At 32.3% G+C, this 19,247-nt stretch overlaps 2 protein-coding genes across 4 annotated transcripts; both read right to left on the bottom strand.

The window, feature by feature from the left end:
* Nucleotides 1-3,428: 3,428 nt before the first annotated feature.
* Nucleotides 3,429-5,147, bottom strand: LOC106326262. Of its 2 annotated transcripts, none has more exons than XM_013764283.1 (6): nucleotides 5,088-5,147; nucleotides 4,886-4,984; nucleotides 4,649-4,744; nucleotides 4,308-4,455; nucleotides 3,820-3,909; nucleotides 3,429-3,696 (listed from the first exon to the last, which is right to left on the bottom strand). In XM_013764283.1, the coding sequence occupies exons 2-6, from the start codon at nucleotides 4,976-4,978 to the stop codon at nucleotides 3,578-3,580; spliced, it is 546 nt and encodes a 181-aa protein (XP_013619737.1). In that variant the 5' UTR covers nucleotides 4,979-4,984; nucleotides 5,088-5,147; the 3' UTR covers nucleotides 3,429-3,577. The 2 variants fall into 2 exon arrangements, with proteins under 2 accessions (XP_013619737.1, XP_013619738.1); XM_013764284.1 differs by having other exon boundaries at nucleotides 5,112-5,137.
* Nucleotides 5,148-9,133: 3,986 nt separating this feature from the next.
* Nucleotides 9,134-11,151, bottom strand: LOC106319647 (pentatricopeptide repeat-containing protein At4g02820, mitochondrial). 2 transcript variants are annotated; one of them, XM_013758030.1, is made up of 2 exons: nucleotides 10,858-11,151; nucleotides 9,134-10,743 (listed from the first exon to the last, which is right to left on the bottom strand). In XM_013758030.1, exons 1-2 carry the CDS (start codon nucleotides 11,149-11,151, stop codon nucleotides 9,478-9,480), a joined length of 1,560 nt encoding a protein of 519 aa, XP_013613484.1. In that variant the 3' UTR covers nucleotides 9,134-9,477. The 2 variants fall into 2 exon arrangements, with proteins under 2 accessions (XP_013613484.1, XP_013613490.1); XM_013758036.1 differs by having other exon boundaries at nucleotides 9,134-10,746; nucleotides 10,858-10,992.
* Between the last annotated feature and the right edge of the window lie 8,096 nt (nucleotides 11,152-19,247).

Raw genomic sequence — 19,247 nt, 5'->3', positions numbered from 1 at the left:
TAAAACAATTGAATTGTAGAAAATATGATGAATAATACACAAATGCACTTTTAATAGAATTTTCGACATAAAATTCAATTGCAGTATACATTTGTAGACTTACAAAGATGTCTGCACTTATTAGCTAACTACATAGTCAAACCAAAAAGTTGATAGTTTCATAATTATAAAAGATTATCTTTTTTTGAAAATAGTTCAAGTCCATTGGGATCAACTAACACGCACATGAAACTAAAAAATCTTGAAAATACATTATGAATAATACACAAATTCACTTTTTATAGATTATTGTACGTAGACTTCATAATTAGTCTACAAAATAAAAGACTTTCTTTTCAATTTACGTTTGTAGACTTTCTTTTCATGTAGGTCTACTATTTGGGTTAGTTTTGCAATTGCAAAATCCACAGGTTATTATCTGTATTTATAACAAATTTGTGATTTTATAAGTGTAGACTTTCTTTTTAGTCTATATTCTAAAAATGTTAATTTTTTCAATTGACCAGAATTTAACCATGATTTGACTTTCAAAAGTAGACTTCATATACAATTTACATTTTTTTATTTGTTAGAACAGGTTAGTTTTTTCAATTGACCAATTTTGATTTCTACAAATAGATTGAGATGAACGTCTACACATGTGTAGACTTCATCTGAAGTCTAGTCTCAAATCTGACGGGTTAGTTTTGCATTTGACCAAAATAAAATAGTAGATTTTCATATGCATTCTACGTTTTTTTTTTTTATGAGATTAGTAGACTAAATATGAAGTCTACACTTTGTTTTTCCATTTGGTCATTTTTTTTAACAATTTAGTCAAATACAAAATCAATCTATTCAACAAAGTCAAAGTTTTGGTCAAATACAAAACTGACATTTTGTAGACTTCCCAAGCAGTCTCCACAATGTAGAGTAATGAAGTCTACTTTGAAAAGTTAAAAGTTCGGTCAAATGCAAAACTAACCTCTTTTACATAGACGTCTTAGTAAGTCTACCTACTTATGGTTTTAGTTTTCAAAGGAAAAGACGTAGACTTCCGGCGAAGTCTTCTTTACATTCTTTACAAAAAAAATATTTTGGTCAATTGCAAAACTAACATGTGATTTGACTAGTAGACCGCTTTGTAAGTCTACACTTATGCGTAGACATACAAAGTAGTCTACTATCACGACACAGATCTGAAAATGACGAAACTCATGTAAATAGTTACATTTTTCGGGTGTAAAGCTCGTTTCTACCCTTTACCACAATCCAAGCTCCAAATATAAGCAAAAAGAACCACATTTGACGACTAATAACTGAATAAACCCAAAAATATGAAAGTTCAGCTTATAAAAATGAAAGTTATGAGATTTTTTAGATGAAAATGGAAAGAAAATAAAGATTTGCTGGTTTAACATCTCCAAAAAGACACTTTATTATGAAGTTTCAAAAACTCTATATTTTAAGTTTAAAGGTGATCTTCTCCAAAAGCAAAACTTCAAATTTAACTTCAAAACTACTTTGCATTTTATTTGTCATAATTAATTTAATTTCATAAAATTATTGTAAATAACTAAACACATATATTTATAAAATATTACAACGCTATTAATTAATAAAATATTATACTAAAATATAATTTTAAATAGAAATAACATAATTAATATTAAAATTCAAGAAAAATACCAGACTATTCCATAAAATTATTTATGTAATGCATATATGATCAACTAGTGCATTTCAAAGTAAAATTTCTCTCTTTATTTTTAATTTGTAGATTACAAATTAATAATTGTTGAAATCAGGTGATCTTAAACTTGTGAATAAACTAGATCTAAACAAGAAAGTAAAAGAGGAAAATAAATATTGCCTAAAGACTTAACTTCTATCGATGATATTAATACTCAGTGAATACATTCGATCTAAATAAGAAAGAATCGTATGAAAAAAGACATCAAAACAACAACAACAACAACAACCATCTTCGATTACACTAAATTTTTTTGAAAAATATTTTAGAGATTTTGGAAGATTCAGATCAAATTTATCTGACTATTAGTTTTGTTGTAATATTTAATTTTGTGTAATAATTATATCTTCATGTAATTTTGTAAAAGTTTTTTTTGTCGTTAAGTTTCTTTTGTATTGTTGTTGTCTAAATTTAGCTTTAAAATATTTTAAATCTTATTTTAAATTTTTATTTAATTTTATGTGTAAAACTTAAATTTATAATAAAAAAAAAGAAATTTTTATGAGATATAATTTTTTTAGGATTAATACGACGAGAAAATATTTAAAAATTATAAACTTGATGTGTAATTGTAGACACTAAAATGCAAACAAAAATATGAAACTTCAAATTTGAAGTTTTGAATAGTGAAACTTCGAATATAGAGTTTCTCTCCTCAAAACTTCAAATTTGAAGTTTTAAAGTTTCTTTTTGGAGAACAAAAAACTTCATATTTGGAGTTATAGAGTCTCTTTTGGAGATGCTCTTAGAAAGAAAAAAAAATGGGGTTAGAAATAGAATTCTTGAGCTTTTAAGAGCTCTAAACTGGTGGTTCATGGTGGTTTGGAAATTGATGATAATGACATTCTTGTAAATAAGAAGAAATGTTTAGGGTGTAAAGGTTTTTTCCCATTTTCGAAATAATTAAGAAATTAAATAATAATGGTAATTTTGTAAATAATTCAAAAAACATAAGGAGGGTTTGGAGATTTCATGGGTGAATAGTAATGGAAAAAAAAAGAGGTTGGTTTTAGGGCTGACTTGAAATTATAGGTTAATTTTGACAAATGCCCAGTTTTTGTAGTCATTTGATATATTAGATTATTTTAAAACTATATCATTCTAGTGACAATTAGAAACAAATGTTTTAAAATTAAATCATTTTGTTATTCTATTATATATAGTTCGATGATATTTTTCAACCTTGCTCTGTTTTTACTGTAAATAGAGTTTTATAGTAAAATCTTTTAAAATCTGATTTATTTTTTATTTCACAATAGAGTAAAATATGTTACTTAAAATAGAGTAATTCATTTATTTATTTATATTTGTTAATTTTTTTTATTCTGAAATAGAGTATGATTGTAGAGAAACTCGATTCTAGTATAGTGTTACTTGAATTCCAATGCAATAATATACTGGAGATGCTGACCCTATATATAAGTTTTGCGGAAAGCAGCAAAATGTTGATTGGTTTTAACTCTTGCACCGATTGTAAAAGGTTTACCGCATACTTTTTTTTAAAAGGGTTTTACTGCATATTTGATTCTCCTTTTAGCCTAATATTAGTGATTAACATTAGACATTGTGACAACAACTAAGCTATGCAAACTTTAAAAAGAACAAAACAAAGAGAGAGAGAGAGAGAGACAAACTTTCAAATTGGTTATAATTTATATCACAACATGAATATATACAGTAGTGACAAATGGGTTGATCTTATTTTGGGGTATGATGACTACTAATCCAAAGGCAACGAAGCATACACGACACAAGAATTTTTCATTATAATATTTCTTTTTATTTGACTCTACTTCTCCACATTAATATATGTAAAAATTGGTCAGTGGCACCCTGGTCGGATCATTAATAAATCCATTCATCCGGGAGAAGTTTCTCCGGCGAATCAATCGGAGTTTTGACTTCAACGTCCATAGGTGTTTGCCCCATTTCGCTCTTCAACTTAGAATCAGTTTCTCGAATTTCTACAATCAAAACAAAATAAATTACATTTAAAATTGTTCTTTTTCTATTTAACATGATGGTTTTAAATACAGTCTGCATATGTTTTTTTTTTTAAAGAAGAGAATTATGGCCGCGGGAAAAACCTGAACGGGGGGAAATGTGAATTCCGTTGTTGTGAACTTTAAGATTGAGCGCTTGAACAACACGCGTCGGGAGAAGCACCGGCGAGTAAGCTGCGGCCATATAGTTTTTGTTTGTTACAATACAAGTAATAAAAATTATAACATCAAAGTTGTGATTGGTAACAATATGTAATGGAATAACTAAACGTGATTTCGGAAGTATTAATCATTCGCAACAGAAAATAATTTATAAAAAACATGAAAACGGATTTTAAAGGTTTTATGCTTTAACACAAAACAAAAACAAAATTTCTCTTTTTATAAAAAGAAGTGTTAACGTTAAATGGAAGTTGAAAGTAAAGATAACCCTTGAAGTTGTTCATCTACCGGTAGTGGTTTTGAACCGAAAGTTAGAAAGATTTTAGTATATGCAGTTGGAAAATATATGATTATCCAATTAGAAACATTTTTCTTCATACTAATTAAGTATATAATTCATTAATAGTAACCTGGTTTATTGGTTGGCGGATGAGAAGCGGTGGCCGGGAGAAAAACGCCGGTGCCAGGCGTTGTACGGCCCGGCGAAACCACGAAAAATGCTTGCATTTGGTCCTCTCCTTTACTCCTTTGCCAATTATTTTGCCTTGTATTATACTTCTGCACAACTCATAAAAATATATTGGCATATTTTTAGTTTTGAGGTTTTAAAACACACAATAAAATATGTAAATATTAATTAAATTAAATATTTCTTCCAGTATCGAAAAAGACTCTTTAAATTTAGTTTACAAAATATTGACAAAAGTCCGTTAAAAATTACTCTTTCTCAAAAAAGTCAGTCAAAAATTACCATAGAAAATTTTTCTCTGAGAGGAGGTGCACCGGGTCGACGGAATCCACCGCTGCCATGATGGTGGTAGTTGTGGTTCTTGAGGGATTTATGCAACTGTACGAGAAACAAAAAAGTTAAGAACAATTTTAATGATATAAAACAAGATCAAACTAATATGATAATAATCAGTTATAAAAACTTGTATTTATGAGGATATAAACCTGATGTTTCTGTTGTTAAAAAAAAAAAAAAAACCTGATGTTTCTTGGAATGATCAAACAAGGGATCTTGGAGGACATGAGAAGATAACCATATTTGCCCATCTTTGTGACCGATAATGTCACCCATTTTAAACTGATACAAAAGTTAAACGAACTTTGAATTAATCTTCCAAGAAGATTAGAAGACCAAGAAAAAAGAAAGAGGAGAAGAAGTTTGATCTTGCCCAACTTCTAACCTGAACCTCAACTATAAATATTACCCACGATGTGTTTGGAAAGTAGAGGGAGACGTTGACGACAAATTGTTTGGAATGCTAATTATTATTTATTTTAGGTAATATTATAAAGTTTTGAGAAAATGACAAAGATAGCACTAAAAAATTTTTTGTCACAAATATAGCCCCTAAGAATAAAAATGATCAAAATAGCATTTAATGTTTTCTCAAAAGAGATAAATATACACTTATATTACAATGGTAAATTAATTTAGACATTACGGTTTAGAGTTAAGGGGTGGGGTTTAGGATTTAGGGTTTAGGGTTTAGAATTTAGGGTTTAGGGATTAGAGTTTAGGTTTTAGGTTTTAGAGTTGGAGAGTGGTGTTTTGGGATAAGATTTCAAATTTTGAAAATAAAAAAATAAAAAAATTCAAAAGATAAAATGCTACTTTGGTCATTTTAGTTTTTGAAGACTATTTTTGTGACGTAAACTTAGAAAAGTGTTATTTTGGAGATTTGCCCTAAAGTTTTCAGTGCCGCCATTTAAGTTGTTTTTTTTTGTTTTAGTTAAAAGAAAATTAAATTATCCGTTGACAACAGAGAAAGGAAATTAATGATTTTATTATTTGAATTTGGCTTCATCATTCTTAGAGCATCTCAAAAAAAAACTCTACATTTTGAAGTTTCAAAGTGTTTTTTTCCAAAAGCAAATCATCAAATTTAATTTTAAAAATTATTTGTGATTTACACTATATTACTTATATTCGCCATAATTAATTTAAATCCATAATTTTTTATAAATAGCCAGCACACATATATAGAAATATCGTAGTAATATTAATTAATAAGTATTACACTAAAATATAAAATTATAAATAGAAATACTTAATTAAATATTAAACTAAAAGCAAAATATCACATTATTACATAAAATTATTTCCATAATGCTTCATCTTCGGTTACACAAAATATGTTTGGAAAATATTTAGAAGTCCTGGAACAAATTTATTAGACTATTAGTGTTTTGTAATATTTTAATTTGTGTAATATTTATGTCTTCATGTATCAGTTTAAAGTGTTTAATTAAGGTTCTTTTGTAATATTTTTGTTGTCTAATTCTAGTTTTAAAGTATTATAAATTCTTATTTTAAAATTTTTATTTAATTTTAAGTGTTAAATTTAAATTTATAAAAATTAATTTGAAATATTTAAGATATACAAAAATTATAAAGATTAAAAATAAATGAGAAAATAAATGAATCATAAATGCGGTGTGTAATTAATTATAAGGACCAAGATACAAATAAAAAATAAAACATCAAATTTAGAGTTTTGCTCTAAATTTGAAGTTTTGGAGTTCTTTTTTGGAGAGCAAAAAACTCTATACTTGAAGTTTCTTCTGGAGATGTTCTTAGAGGATGAAACGAGAGTTAAACACCCTTTCATGTCAAATTTTCAAAACAAAACAATCATTTTACATTATACTCCCTCTGTTTTATTTTAAATGTCGTATTTAGTTTGTGCACACAGATTAAAGAAACAATTAATTTTTTATATTTTTTAAATAAAAACACAATTACCCATATACCTAACCATATTTCAACTAATAGAAAAATGAATTGCTGAATAAAATTAATAAATTTTGCATTGAAAGTCGAAACGACATTTATTTTGTAACGAAAAAATGTATCTTCAATGACACTTAATATGAAACGGATGAAGTATATTGTTTTTTTTGTGATATTCACATAACAAGCAGCTTGGTATTTGTGGGGACAACGCCAGCATTAATGAAAGTTACTAGACTATAACTTTGTTTTCATATAATTTTTTTTTTTTTGAAAAGAAAGCTATGATTTCATATAATTTTGCTCATGAAAAGTTTTCTTTTCGATATAATACGTGCAACATCAATATTAGTAAAAACAATTATCATCTTAAATTTTATTTTTCCCTTTCAAGAGTATTCAGAATTATTAAATTAATAGTTTCTGTTGACAAATTAAAATATTATAGTTGTTGGCAAAAATAAATAAAATTAGAATATTTTTATGGTTTCTAATGAAAGATTAAGGAGATCATGTCGAGGGAGTGGGTTGAGTTGTATTGGGTAAACGCATCCTCTAATATTTAATTACGTTGTTTAGTTTAATGCTATGCTTTAAGTCGTTCCTCAAAATGACCATAACTTCTACAGGTAAAGCAGGGCGTTACCTAAACTTCAAATTAGAATTTTATAATGTGTTTATGGGGTTTAAATTTTTTACTATAACGTAATTCAACTGAGAAACCGTAAATTTGTATAAAAGATCAAAACCCAAAAACAGGGATGGACATGATATTCAATAAGCAAACTACTAAATCTACATGTTTTCATATTTAAATACCAACCATGATTTCAATCCCTTATATATTAAAAGAAAAGCATTACAATTTTTTATCTATGACACGTGTCATCATTAAAATGATTTTTGAATCACTGGAAAATTAAGTTGGTCAGTCTAAACATATACTATATTTTTTATAAAACTAATCATAAATTAATTATTGATGTAAAAAAGATTTTCATTCTTTCTTTAAATAAAAATTACGAAATTACCTAATATAATCAAAATATATATTGCAATTAATGATATTGAATAATAAATATTTTCTAACTATGTTTGTATTCATTATTTTTAAATTTTATATTTTTTCGTATATGTTATATTTTGAATTTTTTTTTAAAAAAATTAAATTACTAAAATTGATAAACGTCTCACATTAAAAAATTGTGATCAATGGTTTAAATTTTTGTTGTAACAAGATACAAATGATCATAAAATTATATGAATAGAAATTCTCTTTTAATAGATATTCATATTAAAAGTATATATATTAATACTATTTAAATCAAATTATATGCCATAAATAAATAAATATTTTAGTTCTTAAATGTGCATTGAACAGATCTTGATATTTTAATTTTACAATATGCACTGTATTTTTAAATATGCACTGTAATTTTAATTTTATAAATATTACTAAAATTATTAAAAGCTCACATTGAAATTTTTGTTTTCCGCAGTTTATTTTTTTGTTATAAAAATAAAAATGATCATAAAATCGTATGAGTATGAAATTTTATTTAAAAGAAAACCATATTAAAAAATATACTATATGTGTATGTTAATTTCATTTAAATTTAACTATATAGCATAGAAAATCGGTAAATATAGTTGTTTTGATTTATGTATCATAAATATTGTAAATAGAAAGAGTATTTATTTTGATTTATGTATTCGTGCCAATTTAATTATATTTTTGTAATTGTTACTTACCTCTCAATTATTTAATATATATTTATTATTTATTTATTTTATAATACGTAAAAATGCAAAATAAATAATAGTATATATGAAAAATTGTATACTAGATATTCATTCCGCGCAAGAATGCGGGTCTTAATCTAGTTTAAGTTATATTTCCACAAATTCTTAAGCCTGCCAATTATAGTTTTACAACCAACCATCTACTTCAAATTTAAAATAAAATAAAGAATAAGATTCGAACAATTAACCAAATGTAGTTTGCCAACCAGCATAAAAAGCTATAATTTTCTATAACATTTTTGATGAAAATTTAGACACCTACCTGATTAATCGATATACCAAAATATATTGGTTAATGGTTAAACTTTAAAATACTATACGAAACTAGGGGTTATTGGTTGTTGTATTTTAATAGATTTGAAAATCTGAACTATATCTAGTGTTATTGGTTCTATGATTTTCAAATCTGTATTAAACTCATGTGTTATTGGTTTAATAATTCATAAATTCTATTCAATCGTACGGATTTACTAATATATTTAATTTTATAATGGATTTGAATGGATTTATTTGGATTTATTAGTTAAAAATACATAGACTCAAATCCGAGGGAAAACCTCCGGATTTGCATATTTTACTTGGATTTATAAATCAATCAAAATATATAAACCATTAACATCTTGAGCGAACAAATCCTAACATCTTGAGCGAACAAATCCACTCTGGACACAAGTCTTTGAAGCTTACATAAGCTTACACAAAGTCATAACCGCCCAACAAGAAGAGTCGAAGTAGGTTTTTTTCAGTTAGTCAACCTCTCAAAGATTGTTTGACATCATCACCCTATAGAGAACTAACTACAGAAAAGAAACCAACAAATAAAAATTGGCACCAAACAAAAAGTTCTAGCAATATAAAATTGACAAAAAAAGAGCAATCCTTTGCAGCCTTGGACACATCACTCTCCATCAGCTCTAACTGTCCGAGCAAATTACTGATTCATCATATCTCCTCTCTAAATATAGCAAAAAGCTTCATGGATTCACTCCAAAACGAGTTCAGTTTTCCAACCGATACTGACTCTGCAGCTTTGAGGCTCAAGAAATGGTGGTCGAGATTTCAGTCACACGCATTAGACTAGTTAATCTTATAAGCTCCTTAGTCTCTTCATCCATCTCTACGTTGTCCTTTGCCATCCTCTCTTCAACTATGAGTGCCATTTCACCGGCTTTCGCGTAGGTACGCAGCAAAGAATTGTAGAGCTGAGTGTTCACATGACCAACCTTTTGGAGGATACTCATAAGCTTCTCTGCTCCTTTAATATCTCCTTGTTCCTCGAGTTCCTTGCACACCGCTTTAAGCAACCTTACATTCACAGTCCATTTCTTCACAGCATCAATGGCTTTCCCGAAACAATCCAACACTTTCTCCATGTCTTTACGCTTGAGATACCCCCATGTGAGAATCTCGCATGTAGAATAGCTAGGGTTTATCCCTTTCTCCACCATTCGTTCGTAAAACTTGTCTCCCAGGTGAGTCTCCTCCTCTCTGTTCATGTGCTCGGCAAGGATTAGATTGGGGATTCTGGCATCTCTTGTCCCAGAAACAGACTCCCACTCATCGTACAAACCTTTGGCTTGCTCGAAGTCTCCAAGCTTCAGCAGTGAAGATATCATGCTGAGATACTCTGCATCATTCATCTTCTTGAAAGATGACTTAATCATCTTCCAGGTAGAGTCAACTCCATCTTTGTCCCCCAAGTTCCCGTGCAGACTAATGAGAGATGCATAAGCAACCCTGTATCTCTTAGAGACTAACTTCTCCATCTCCTTCAAAGCAAGTTTAGCCTTTTCGAGATTACCCGTCTTAGCATACAGATTGGTGAGGAGGCTGTAAGTCACCCAGTCTGGACTCAAGTTTGCTTCCTTCTTTACCTTAAGATAAACTTTCTCGGCGGCTTCCACATCATTCCCGGAGGCAAAAGCAGTCATCCACAGATTATACGTAACAATGTCAGGCGATGTCTTGCTCTTGAGCTCCTTAATCATCTCCGGGACTTTCTCAAACTGCCCTTTGGAGATGTACATGGACAACATGTGATTGTACGGCAGACAAGAAGACTTCAAGAAACCACATTCCGCCATCCTCTCAAACAAGGCTTCGGCTTTATCAGAGAGCTTGTTCTTCACATAGCTGTGGAGAAGAGATGTGCAAGCAGCATGGTCTCGCATTTTATCTGGCATGTCTTGGAAGAACTTCTCAGCGCTGTTCAAGCCACGGATCTTAGAAATCAAATCCAAATGTACAGCATAATCACCAGGTTGCAGCTTTATATCTTCCTGCAGAACCATCCACTCACATATCTACTACACATAGAAGAAGAAGAACACTTTACCACAATGAAATCAAAATCAATCCACTTAAAACAGTTGAGCAAATGCAAGTAATCGGAGTAAACGAAACTCAAATCACGAAACCTCAAGAGCGTGTTTGTATCGCTTAATCTTACGAAGCTCCCTAACGATCCGATTAAGCTCGTACTTGCGAACGGTATGGCCTTCTTCTTTCCATTTCCGTATACTAACCACCGCGCTGCGTTTGGTATACGTAAGCCTTAATAGCCTCCCTCCTAGAGTGTCTCTCCGTCCTCCCCCGCCGCCAGTCTTCACCAGCGCTCCAGTCTCCGTCGTCTCCACCGTTGCGGCCGAGAAAAGGCGGCAAAAGGAGGCTACGGTTGGCCGGGTACGGCGGAGAAAAATGCTTAGATTCATGTTTTCAGTGAAGTTTTTTTATTAGGTTAATGTATGTAAATACCAATTATTATTGGGCCTATGATATAATGTTTAGTTTTTTATTAGCCCAATGTTAAACATACGTGCTCTCGGGCATCTCCACCCTATTGACTAAAAGTGATATGAAACCACCCAATTTCATATCCTATTCTGTAACGAAATTCACTCCATAAATGGAATAATATATTTTATGTTTGTTCATCACTCCATTATAGAGCATAAAATATAGTAGAGTTGGAATATTTTTACTTTATTTTTACATTTACTTCATTATAGAGAAAAAAATGGGATTTTACGTTTGAGATGCTCTAAGCCCAATTACATTTTAAATAATATTAATTTGACATCAGCCCAAAAAGTTTGGAAAATTGTCATAAATGTCACATTCATAGTATCACTTTCATGTTTTTTTGGATGAAATGTTAAATTTACTAGGGGCATTGTCCCCGCGCAAACGCGAAGTTGTGAACAGAGTTTTTGTTTCATCTCAATATTTGCTAGGGTTATTGTAGTTGTGAATTTTGCGTTTTGGGTTGATCATTGTTTTTCAAGTTTTTTTTATTGTTATAGAGTTAGAGTTCTGATGATGAACTGTGTAGGTATTGTTCTCCACTTATGAATGACTAAACTGGATTAGTAATGTGATTGATATAGTTCGTGGTGTTGCTTGTTGTATTACTGAGACTTATTGTTTATTTGTCTTTTTGATTTGTTGCTTATACTATTGAGAGTACATAAATTATATTAAGGTTGTTGATAGTACTTTTTGTTTCTGGATATTTTTTCTCTAGTTTAGTTGTGTAAGTTATTTGTATTAAGTAAGAATTTTTATTATCCTTGTTATGTTTGTTATATGTTTTTTTTTTAAATTGTTGCTTTTACCGGACATTTAAAATGAAGAATTGTAAAAATAACTATAAAATGAATGATAATTCTGAGTATTTGGGCATTAATTGGTTTTAAATGAATTTATGTATTTCTCATAAGAAGACTATAGCATTGGCATGTTAACATTGACATGTAAGCTATTTTCATAAGACAAGAGGAGTGAGCAGGTGGAGATGTTCTTGCCGCCTTTGTGTCTGACAGAATTGTCTCTTGTATCTCTTGGTGTGTCTGTGTTTGTTTCTCTTTTATTTGATGGGTAATACGTAAACAAAAATCGTTGTTAGTTGTATTTATCAGAGTTCGTAACTTATTCTGCTTTTTTGTTTAGATGATTTCAGTGATCTTGCTTGTCGTCTTCGTCTTCTTCGTAAGCATCTGCGAAAGTAAGTTTGTAAATTGTTAAATAGTTGGCCATGTAGTTTGTATTTTTTTAGCTGATTCGATGTATGTGTCGTTGAGTTTTAGTTGAGGTGATTGGTTTGATATATTTGTTTTGAAGTTTATTTGTAAGATTAGACAAAAAAAAGAGGTGATCATTAATGATTCGTCTTTTTTGGGGATTCTAGTTTTTGGTGTTTTGATTGTTTGGTTGCTGTGGTTTCTTTTAAGCTGTAAAATAAAGGTTTGTGTGAAATTAATTTGATAAGTAAGAGAGATAAATAGACGACCACAAATCATGGGTAGGAAATATTTTTGATCATTGATGTTATCACAATATAGACGGTAATATAAAGGAATTTGTGTATTGATTGTTTCTTACGGGTCAATGAGGAGACGGATAACGACTCGAGTTGTTTCTTTGGTGAGATCAGAGCCCTGGACAGAACGGATTTCCCAACCACATTTGCGAGTTTAAATATCAGTTATGATATCAAAACATAATATAAACCCAACTGCAATATGATAATATACTTGGGAATTCTAGGTTTGTGTTTGCAATCACTTGAAAGTTGTCGAACAGTCTAATTAGATTGATCTCAGGAGCACCCGTGATAACTTCATCAATAATGGTTGGTGGGATGAAACGAATGAGGAATGAATGATCAGTTATCGTGTACATGCTTGAGCACATAGAAACCTCAAAACGATAGACTTTCACAATGGAACCGTCTTTTAAAGATGACATGTAATGATTAGCACGTCCGACGGGAATGATCCCATAAATCACAAAATCTGCAAATAATATTATTCAATAAAGAATCAGGAAATCAATTCGAAAAAATTATGTTAAATAAGTGTGATAGATCTAAGATTAACATAAGTTTTCATCAAGGAAGAGAACCGTGATATCCATAAACTCATTGTCTTTCTCGAAGTTCAGGGAATCCCAGAAGCGGAGGAGGCCAACAGCTATGCTCTGACTACTACGACCGAGATGGAGAGACTCGAAGTTTGAGTGACGGACGCCGGTTTGAGGAATTGGAGAGGAAGAGAAAGACATTTTCTAGAAAATGGTTAAAGCTAAGAAAAATCAATGACTTTTGTGGAGATGCATATTGGGTTCATCAAAGATGAAAATCATATATATATGGTTTACAGAGGGGCTACAAATCATGAACATTTATGACCAAGCGATTTAAGATGGGGATATGAAGAGTTCACAGGTGAAAAAAATAGATTACGAACATACACACGACCCAACTCTGTAACTCATACCTATTTGAGACAATGATGAAAAGAATCCTAACTCATGTTAAATGACGATGATTTACAATATGGAAAAACTATAATTGTTGCAAACTTGAGCTTTTCTTCATATAACGTGATGAATCCCTTTTAAAAATAAAACTCATACTACACTTGGAGGCCCGACCCTCAGAGGGAGCAGCACAAGAGCTTTCGACCTTCATAAATATATATTAGTTTCGGCCATAAATTTACAAATTATCTTTTAGTTTAGTGGTATAAATGTTGGTGTTTGTATCTCAATAACTTGGGTACGAACCATGGGCTTTGATACTTTTTCACAAGTTTTTAAAGTAGGATCCACCTGATGCTGACGTGTCGCCTTCAGCAGAGAGGAACTCTCTCATTATAATATAGATTAATCAACTTATAAGAATATATGTACAGTGTTTACAAAAAAAATTGGAAACGGTTTTTAAAGATTTCAGCCTTCATGAGCTCGAGGATTTACATTTCTGTTAATACCCTAATACCCTTTAATTAACCAATAAATCTGAATTACAAATAATTATTTTTTTAATTGATTTAATATTAAAAAGAAAAAAAGTTAATAGACAGAAAAAAAATCGAGAGAGGTACAACTCGAGTAATAATCTCAGATGCTCTTATTGAGGCAAACAGTATTTTGGTATACTCTTACGAATTCTGGCGTACTCTTGTCTACTCCGATACTCTTCATATCGATGGCCAAAGTCGAAAGTGCCCCTCTCTATATGACCAATCAAAAGCAAGCACACTTTTTCTCTCTCTCTCTCTCTCTCTCCTGTCTAGGTGGATTTATTATTCGGATTTATTGTTTCTCTCTCCTCCAATACGGGTTTGGCGCGGAGCTCTCCTTCCCTGAAACAGCGATTCTTCGATTCTAAAGGAGACTGCTGGCTGCTCGCTTGGATGCTGAATAATTGAGCAATGGATCCCAACCCAGGTGAAACAACTTCAGGTAAAACATTATCTTGTATGTATCTTATAACCCCCATCAAAGTGGAATGAAATGCTCGTTCGGTTAATTAGACAGTAAATTTCATATTTGGGTGGTCAATTAGGGGAGAATGGGAAAGTGTGGGAGTTGGGTGGTGTGTGGAATTGGATAATCAACAAGAAAATTCGGGGATCAAAGCTGAATTTCCCGAATCAATAGTGTGAAACTGGTAGACTAGAAAAATGTAAGTAGGTGAAACTTTACTCCCTGACAAAAACGTGTAACAAGATATAACTTAGTATAACTTCAATAGCAAATCTATATAACTAGGATTAATTTTAAGTTTAATTTTTTTTTGTACAACAAATAATGGATTATTCTTCTACAAACATACACTTTGACTATGATGGACATTATGAGAAATCTGGAGATGATTTTGAATGGATTCCAAGCGATGGTCGTTTGTATGCTATATCCTTTAAGACATCATCATTGGATGAGATTACTTATTCGTTTTTGAAGGAGAGGATAGACAAGAAGAAGACCATAGATCCATGTACAAAGAGGCTGAATCTGAGTTACATTCCACTGGTCGTAGAACCTAAGAGGTAATCATATATTTTGGATGATGAAGATGTGTTTGTGTATCTGACATCAGTGGATAAAGAGGGAAGAAGAAGTATTTTGCATGTAGAGGTCATCGAAGAAATGAAAATATTTCCAGTAACGGAGCAACAATCAACAGTTGAGAAACAAAGTTCATATGGTGGGAACTATAGTGAGCTTACGAGTGGATTACCCGAAGTTGAAGTTAATCCGGGTGCAGTCACTCTATTTACTCACATTGAAGAAGCAGAACGATATCTAGCGGGTGCTGAACGGGTGGAGAATGTTGTTAATGGAGAAGGCGACGAAGGGGGCATTGGTTTGGATCACATGGACAGCGTGGAGAATGAGGGCGACGTGGATAACTCTATGGGGGTTCGTCCAATTTGCGACTATATTGAGCTGCCACGTGTTGCAAAAGAAATTCCAGTGGTTACTGAGTGGGAAGATGGTTTGGGTATTAAGTTGAATCAAGAATTTCTGAGTAAAGAAGTTGTCAAAGATATTATTGATAGAGCATCACAGCAGAACTCTTTCAGAATCAGTATCGCCAACTCGGATAAGAGTCGATATGTGGTGAAATGTCGGGGAGCAGCTGAGGGTTGTAAATGGGTTTTGAGAGCTACAAAGATAAAGAATTCTGAAGCGTTCTTGATTAGAACATACATAAGGATGCATTCATGCTCCCGCGCAACGTCAAGTACTGGAACGGAAGGAAACCTACACCAAGATGTGTTGCAGCTATAGTGCATAAGGATTATCTGGACTATATGAGACACCAACTGGGAAAACCCTGGTCGGTCTGGTGCAAAGGACATTAGGTGTGGAAGTGTCGTATGCGACATGTTGGAGAGGGAAACAATAAGTTGTTGCGGATTTGCGTGGTAGTCCTGAGGAAGGATACAAAAGATTTCCTTCTTATTTGTATATGTTAGAGAAGGTGAACCCAAATACAAAAACAAGTTTGTTATTGGATGAAAAAAAGGTTCAAATACCTATTTGTTGCGTTGGGAGCTTCTATTGAAGGGTTTGAATACATGAGAAAAGTCATCACTGTGGATGCAACTTTTCTGAAGACTGTTGAAGGTGGTGTTTTAATTATTGCCACGGCTCAGGATCCAAACCGTCACCATTATCCTATAGCCTTTAGTGTCGTTGATGGGGAGAAAAATGCAAGATGGAATTAGTTTTTCACAACGCTGAATACTGTTATTCCGGATTCGACGGAATTGGTGTTCGTTTCAGACAGAAATACAAGTCTCATTAAAGTCATTGCTGAAGTGTATCCAATGTCTAAACATGGGTATTGTATCTGGAATCTATCGCACAATGTTCATGTCAAATACGGCAGGGATGAGGTTGCAGAACAATTCAGGAAAGTTGCACAAGTTTAATCAGAGGCTGAGTTTGAACAGCAGTATCAAGAGTTTAGGGAGAGGTATCCACGGTGTGCTACGTATCTTGATAAAAGTGTCGATGTCAAAAAGTGGGCGAAGTGTCATTTCCCTGGTGCAAGGTACAACATAGACACTTCTAATTGTGCGGAGTCTTTGAATGCGCTATTTGAAAAGGCACGAATGATGTCTTTACTACCTATGCTTGATACAGTTATTGACAAAATAGCTGAGTGGTTCAACAGACATAGGAATTATGGAGCAGCCGGACCGTCATCTCGAAAATTGGTTCCTTTAGTGGAAAACAAAATGCATAAGAGAGTACCGAAAGGTGAAAACTACAAGTGACTCCGCTGAATACTTTTAAGCTTGAACACAGTGTTATTAGAAAAGACGGGAAGACTTATTTGGTGGATGTGCAGGATAAAACGTGCAGTTGCAGGAAGTTTGATATAGATAAATACCCATGTGTCCATGCAATTGGCGCTGCCATTAAGTGTTTGAAGCATGATACACCAATAGAGTTGAGTGACATGTATGATGTAATCTTGCCTTATTACTTGATTAGTGTGTGGGCTTTGGCGTATTGAAGGACTATATATCCAGTCGAGGAAAAGTGTCCCTTACCTCCAGAGTACGAATAAAAAAGGGAAGAACCTAGGGAAAAAGGTTTTCTTCGGCAGGAGAAAGTCGGCCCGTCCTAATAAGTATGTGCCGAATAGGAATTTTGGTTGCTGGTTCAACTGTTCGTAGGGAACAGAAGGATCGCAAGGAACACATGGATCACAAGGAACACATGGATCACAAGGGACTCAAGGGACTCAAGGAACTCAAGGGACTCAAGGATCGTAAGGAACACATGGATCACAAGGGACTTAAGGAACACAGGGAACTCAAGGAAAACTCAAGGAAAACTGATAGGGAAGAGGAGTTGGTTGTAAGGGAAATGTTTAAAAACTTGGTGAAAACCTGTGTTATATGATTGTAAAACTTGGTGAAACCGGTGCTATATGATGGTAAAACTTTGTGAAACCTGCGTTGTATGATTGTACAACTTGGTGAAACTTCTGTTATATTATTGATGAATTATATTTCACTTTCGATCACGTTACTTATTCATAGTTCTGAAATTCGGATCACGTTAACTAGAAATTTTTAATATCTGGATCACATTTTCTAATAATCGGGGAGGAAATAAATTGTTATGATATAGTTTTTTCGTAGACATTAAATTGTGGGATTAGAAAAGTTATATATATCCTGAAATCAAATTTATTTCTACATGGTCACATCAGAAATGCATATAGAAAACAGAATATAGCTGATACAACCATAACACTAATCATATAAGTACAGTAAAGCTAAAACAATCGCAAAAAACAGAAAAGTCAAACTTTAAAGGTTTTTGTATAACTACAAACTATGTGAAACTAGAAGCACGAAAACTTTTTCCCGCCCAGCTTTTCGAATTTTCCCACGCATTTTTTTGAATTTTGACTCTCCCCAAAATCGATGCGGAATCAACGTAGACGTGTATTAAACCCATTGTTTTTTTGTTTCCCCCATTTATGTCCACTATCCAGTCTCTCTCTAGATTTCTCTCTCGAGATTTTCAGATTTCTCTTCGAACCCTCTCTTCGCGATCTTTCTTATTTCGTCCTAACTCGAATACTCAGAATTATGACTCATCCATACGAGGAGGACATGGATATGAAGGCTTTAAAGGATGACATCGATATGCTTGGCTTCGTGGAGGATGCCGAGTGTTGGATTCTGACCATATGCCCTTGATGCCCTTGTGAGGGGGGGGGAGAATCATCAACGAGGTGTCACGGGATCCGAAGTATCAAACCGATTTTGACACTTTATCAGGGAGAAAATACTTCACTTGCAAAAATTTCGAGGTAATTTATGGATACTTTCGGGTTTTATGTACAGATTTTGTTACTTTCAGGTTTTATGCGTATAATGATGGCTTCCATTTCCGTCAACCATGGGTCTTCGGTGTCTAGGAAAAGGTTCAAATGTTAAGGAAGCATGTGGATGTGATGGCTGCAGAGATTTCTGCCCTCAAGTATAAGCTTACCCGTCCGAATCCTACCAGTCCATGACATGCGTCCAGTCCACGACATGCGTCAGCGCTTAGCAAGTCTTTCTTTTGTTGTTGTCGTTGTGGAATATCTCTGTTATTTGTTTAAGGATGATGTTGAGAGATCGGATCATGTTCCTATTATCTTATGTTATGGAATAATTGTTAGACTAAGATGAAAGTTTAACTTTACACAGTTTCCCATACTTGCTCTATTTGCTCTTTCATGAATTACTTTAGTTTCACGAAGTTAGACTAAGATGAAAGTTTAACTTTACACAGTGTCCCATACTTGCTCTTATCCCTCTTTCATGAATTACTTTAGTTTCACGAAGTTAGACTAAGATGAAAGTTTAACTTTACACAGTGTCCCATACTTGCTCTTATCCCTCTTTCATGAATTACTTTAGTTTCACGAAGTTAGACTAAGATGAAAGTTTAACTTTACACAGTTTCCCATATTGCTCTTTTCCCTCTTTCACAAATTACTTTA

This window comes from Brassica oleracea, chromosome C2 (assembly GCF_000695525.1).
Source record: "Brassica oleracea var. oleracea cultivar TO1000 chromosome C2, BOL, whole genome shotgun sequence".
In the NCBI taxonomy this organism is placed as follows: Eukaryota; Viridiplantae; Streptophyta; class Magnoliopsida; order Brassicales; family Brassicaceae; genus Brassica; species Brassica oleracea.
This window is presented reverse-complemented; position numbering and strand designations above follow the sequence as displayed.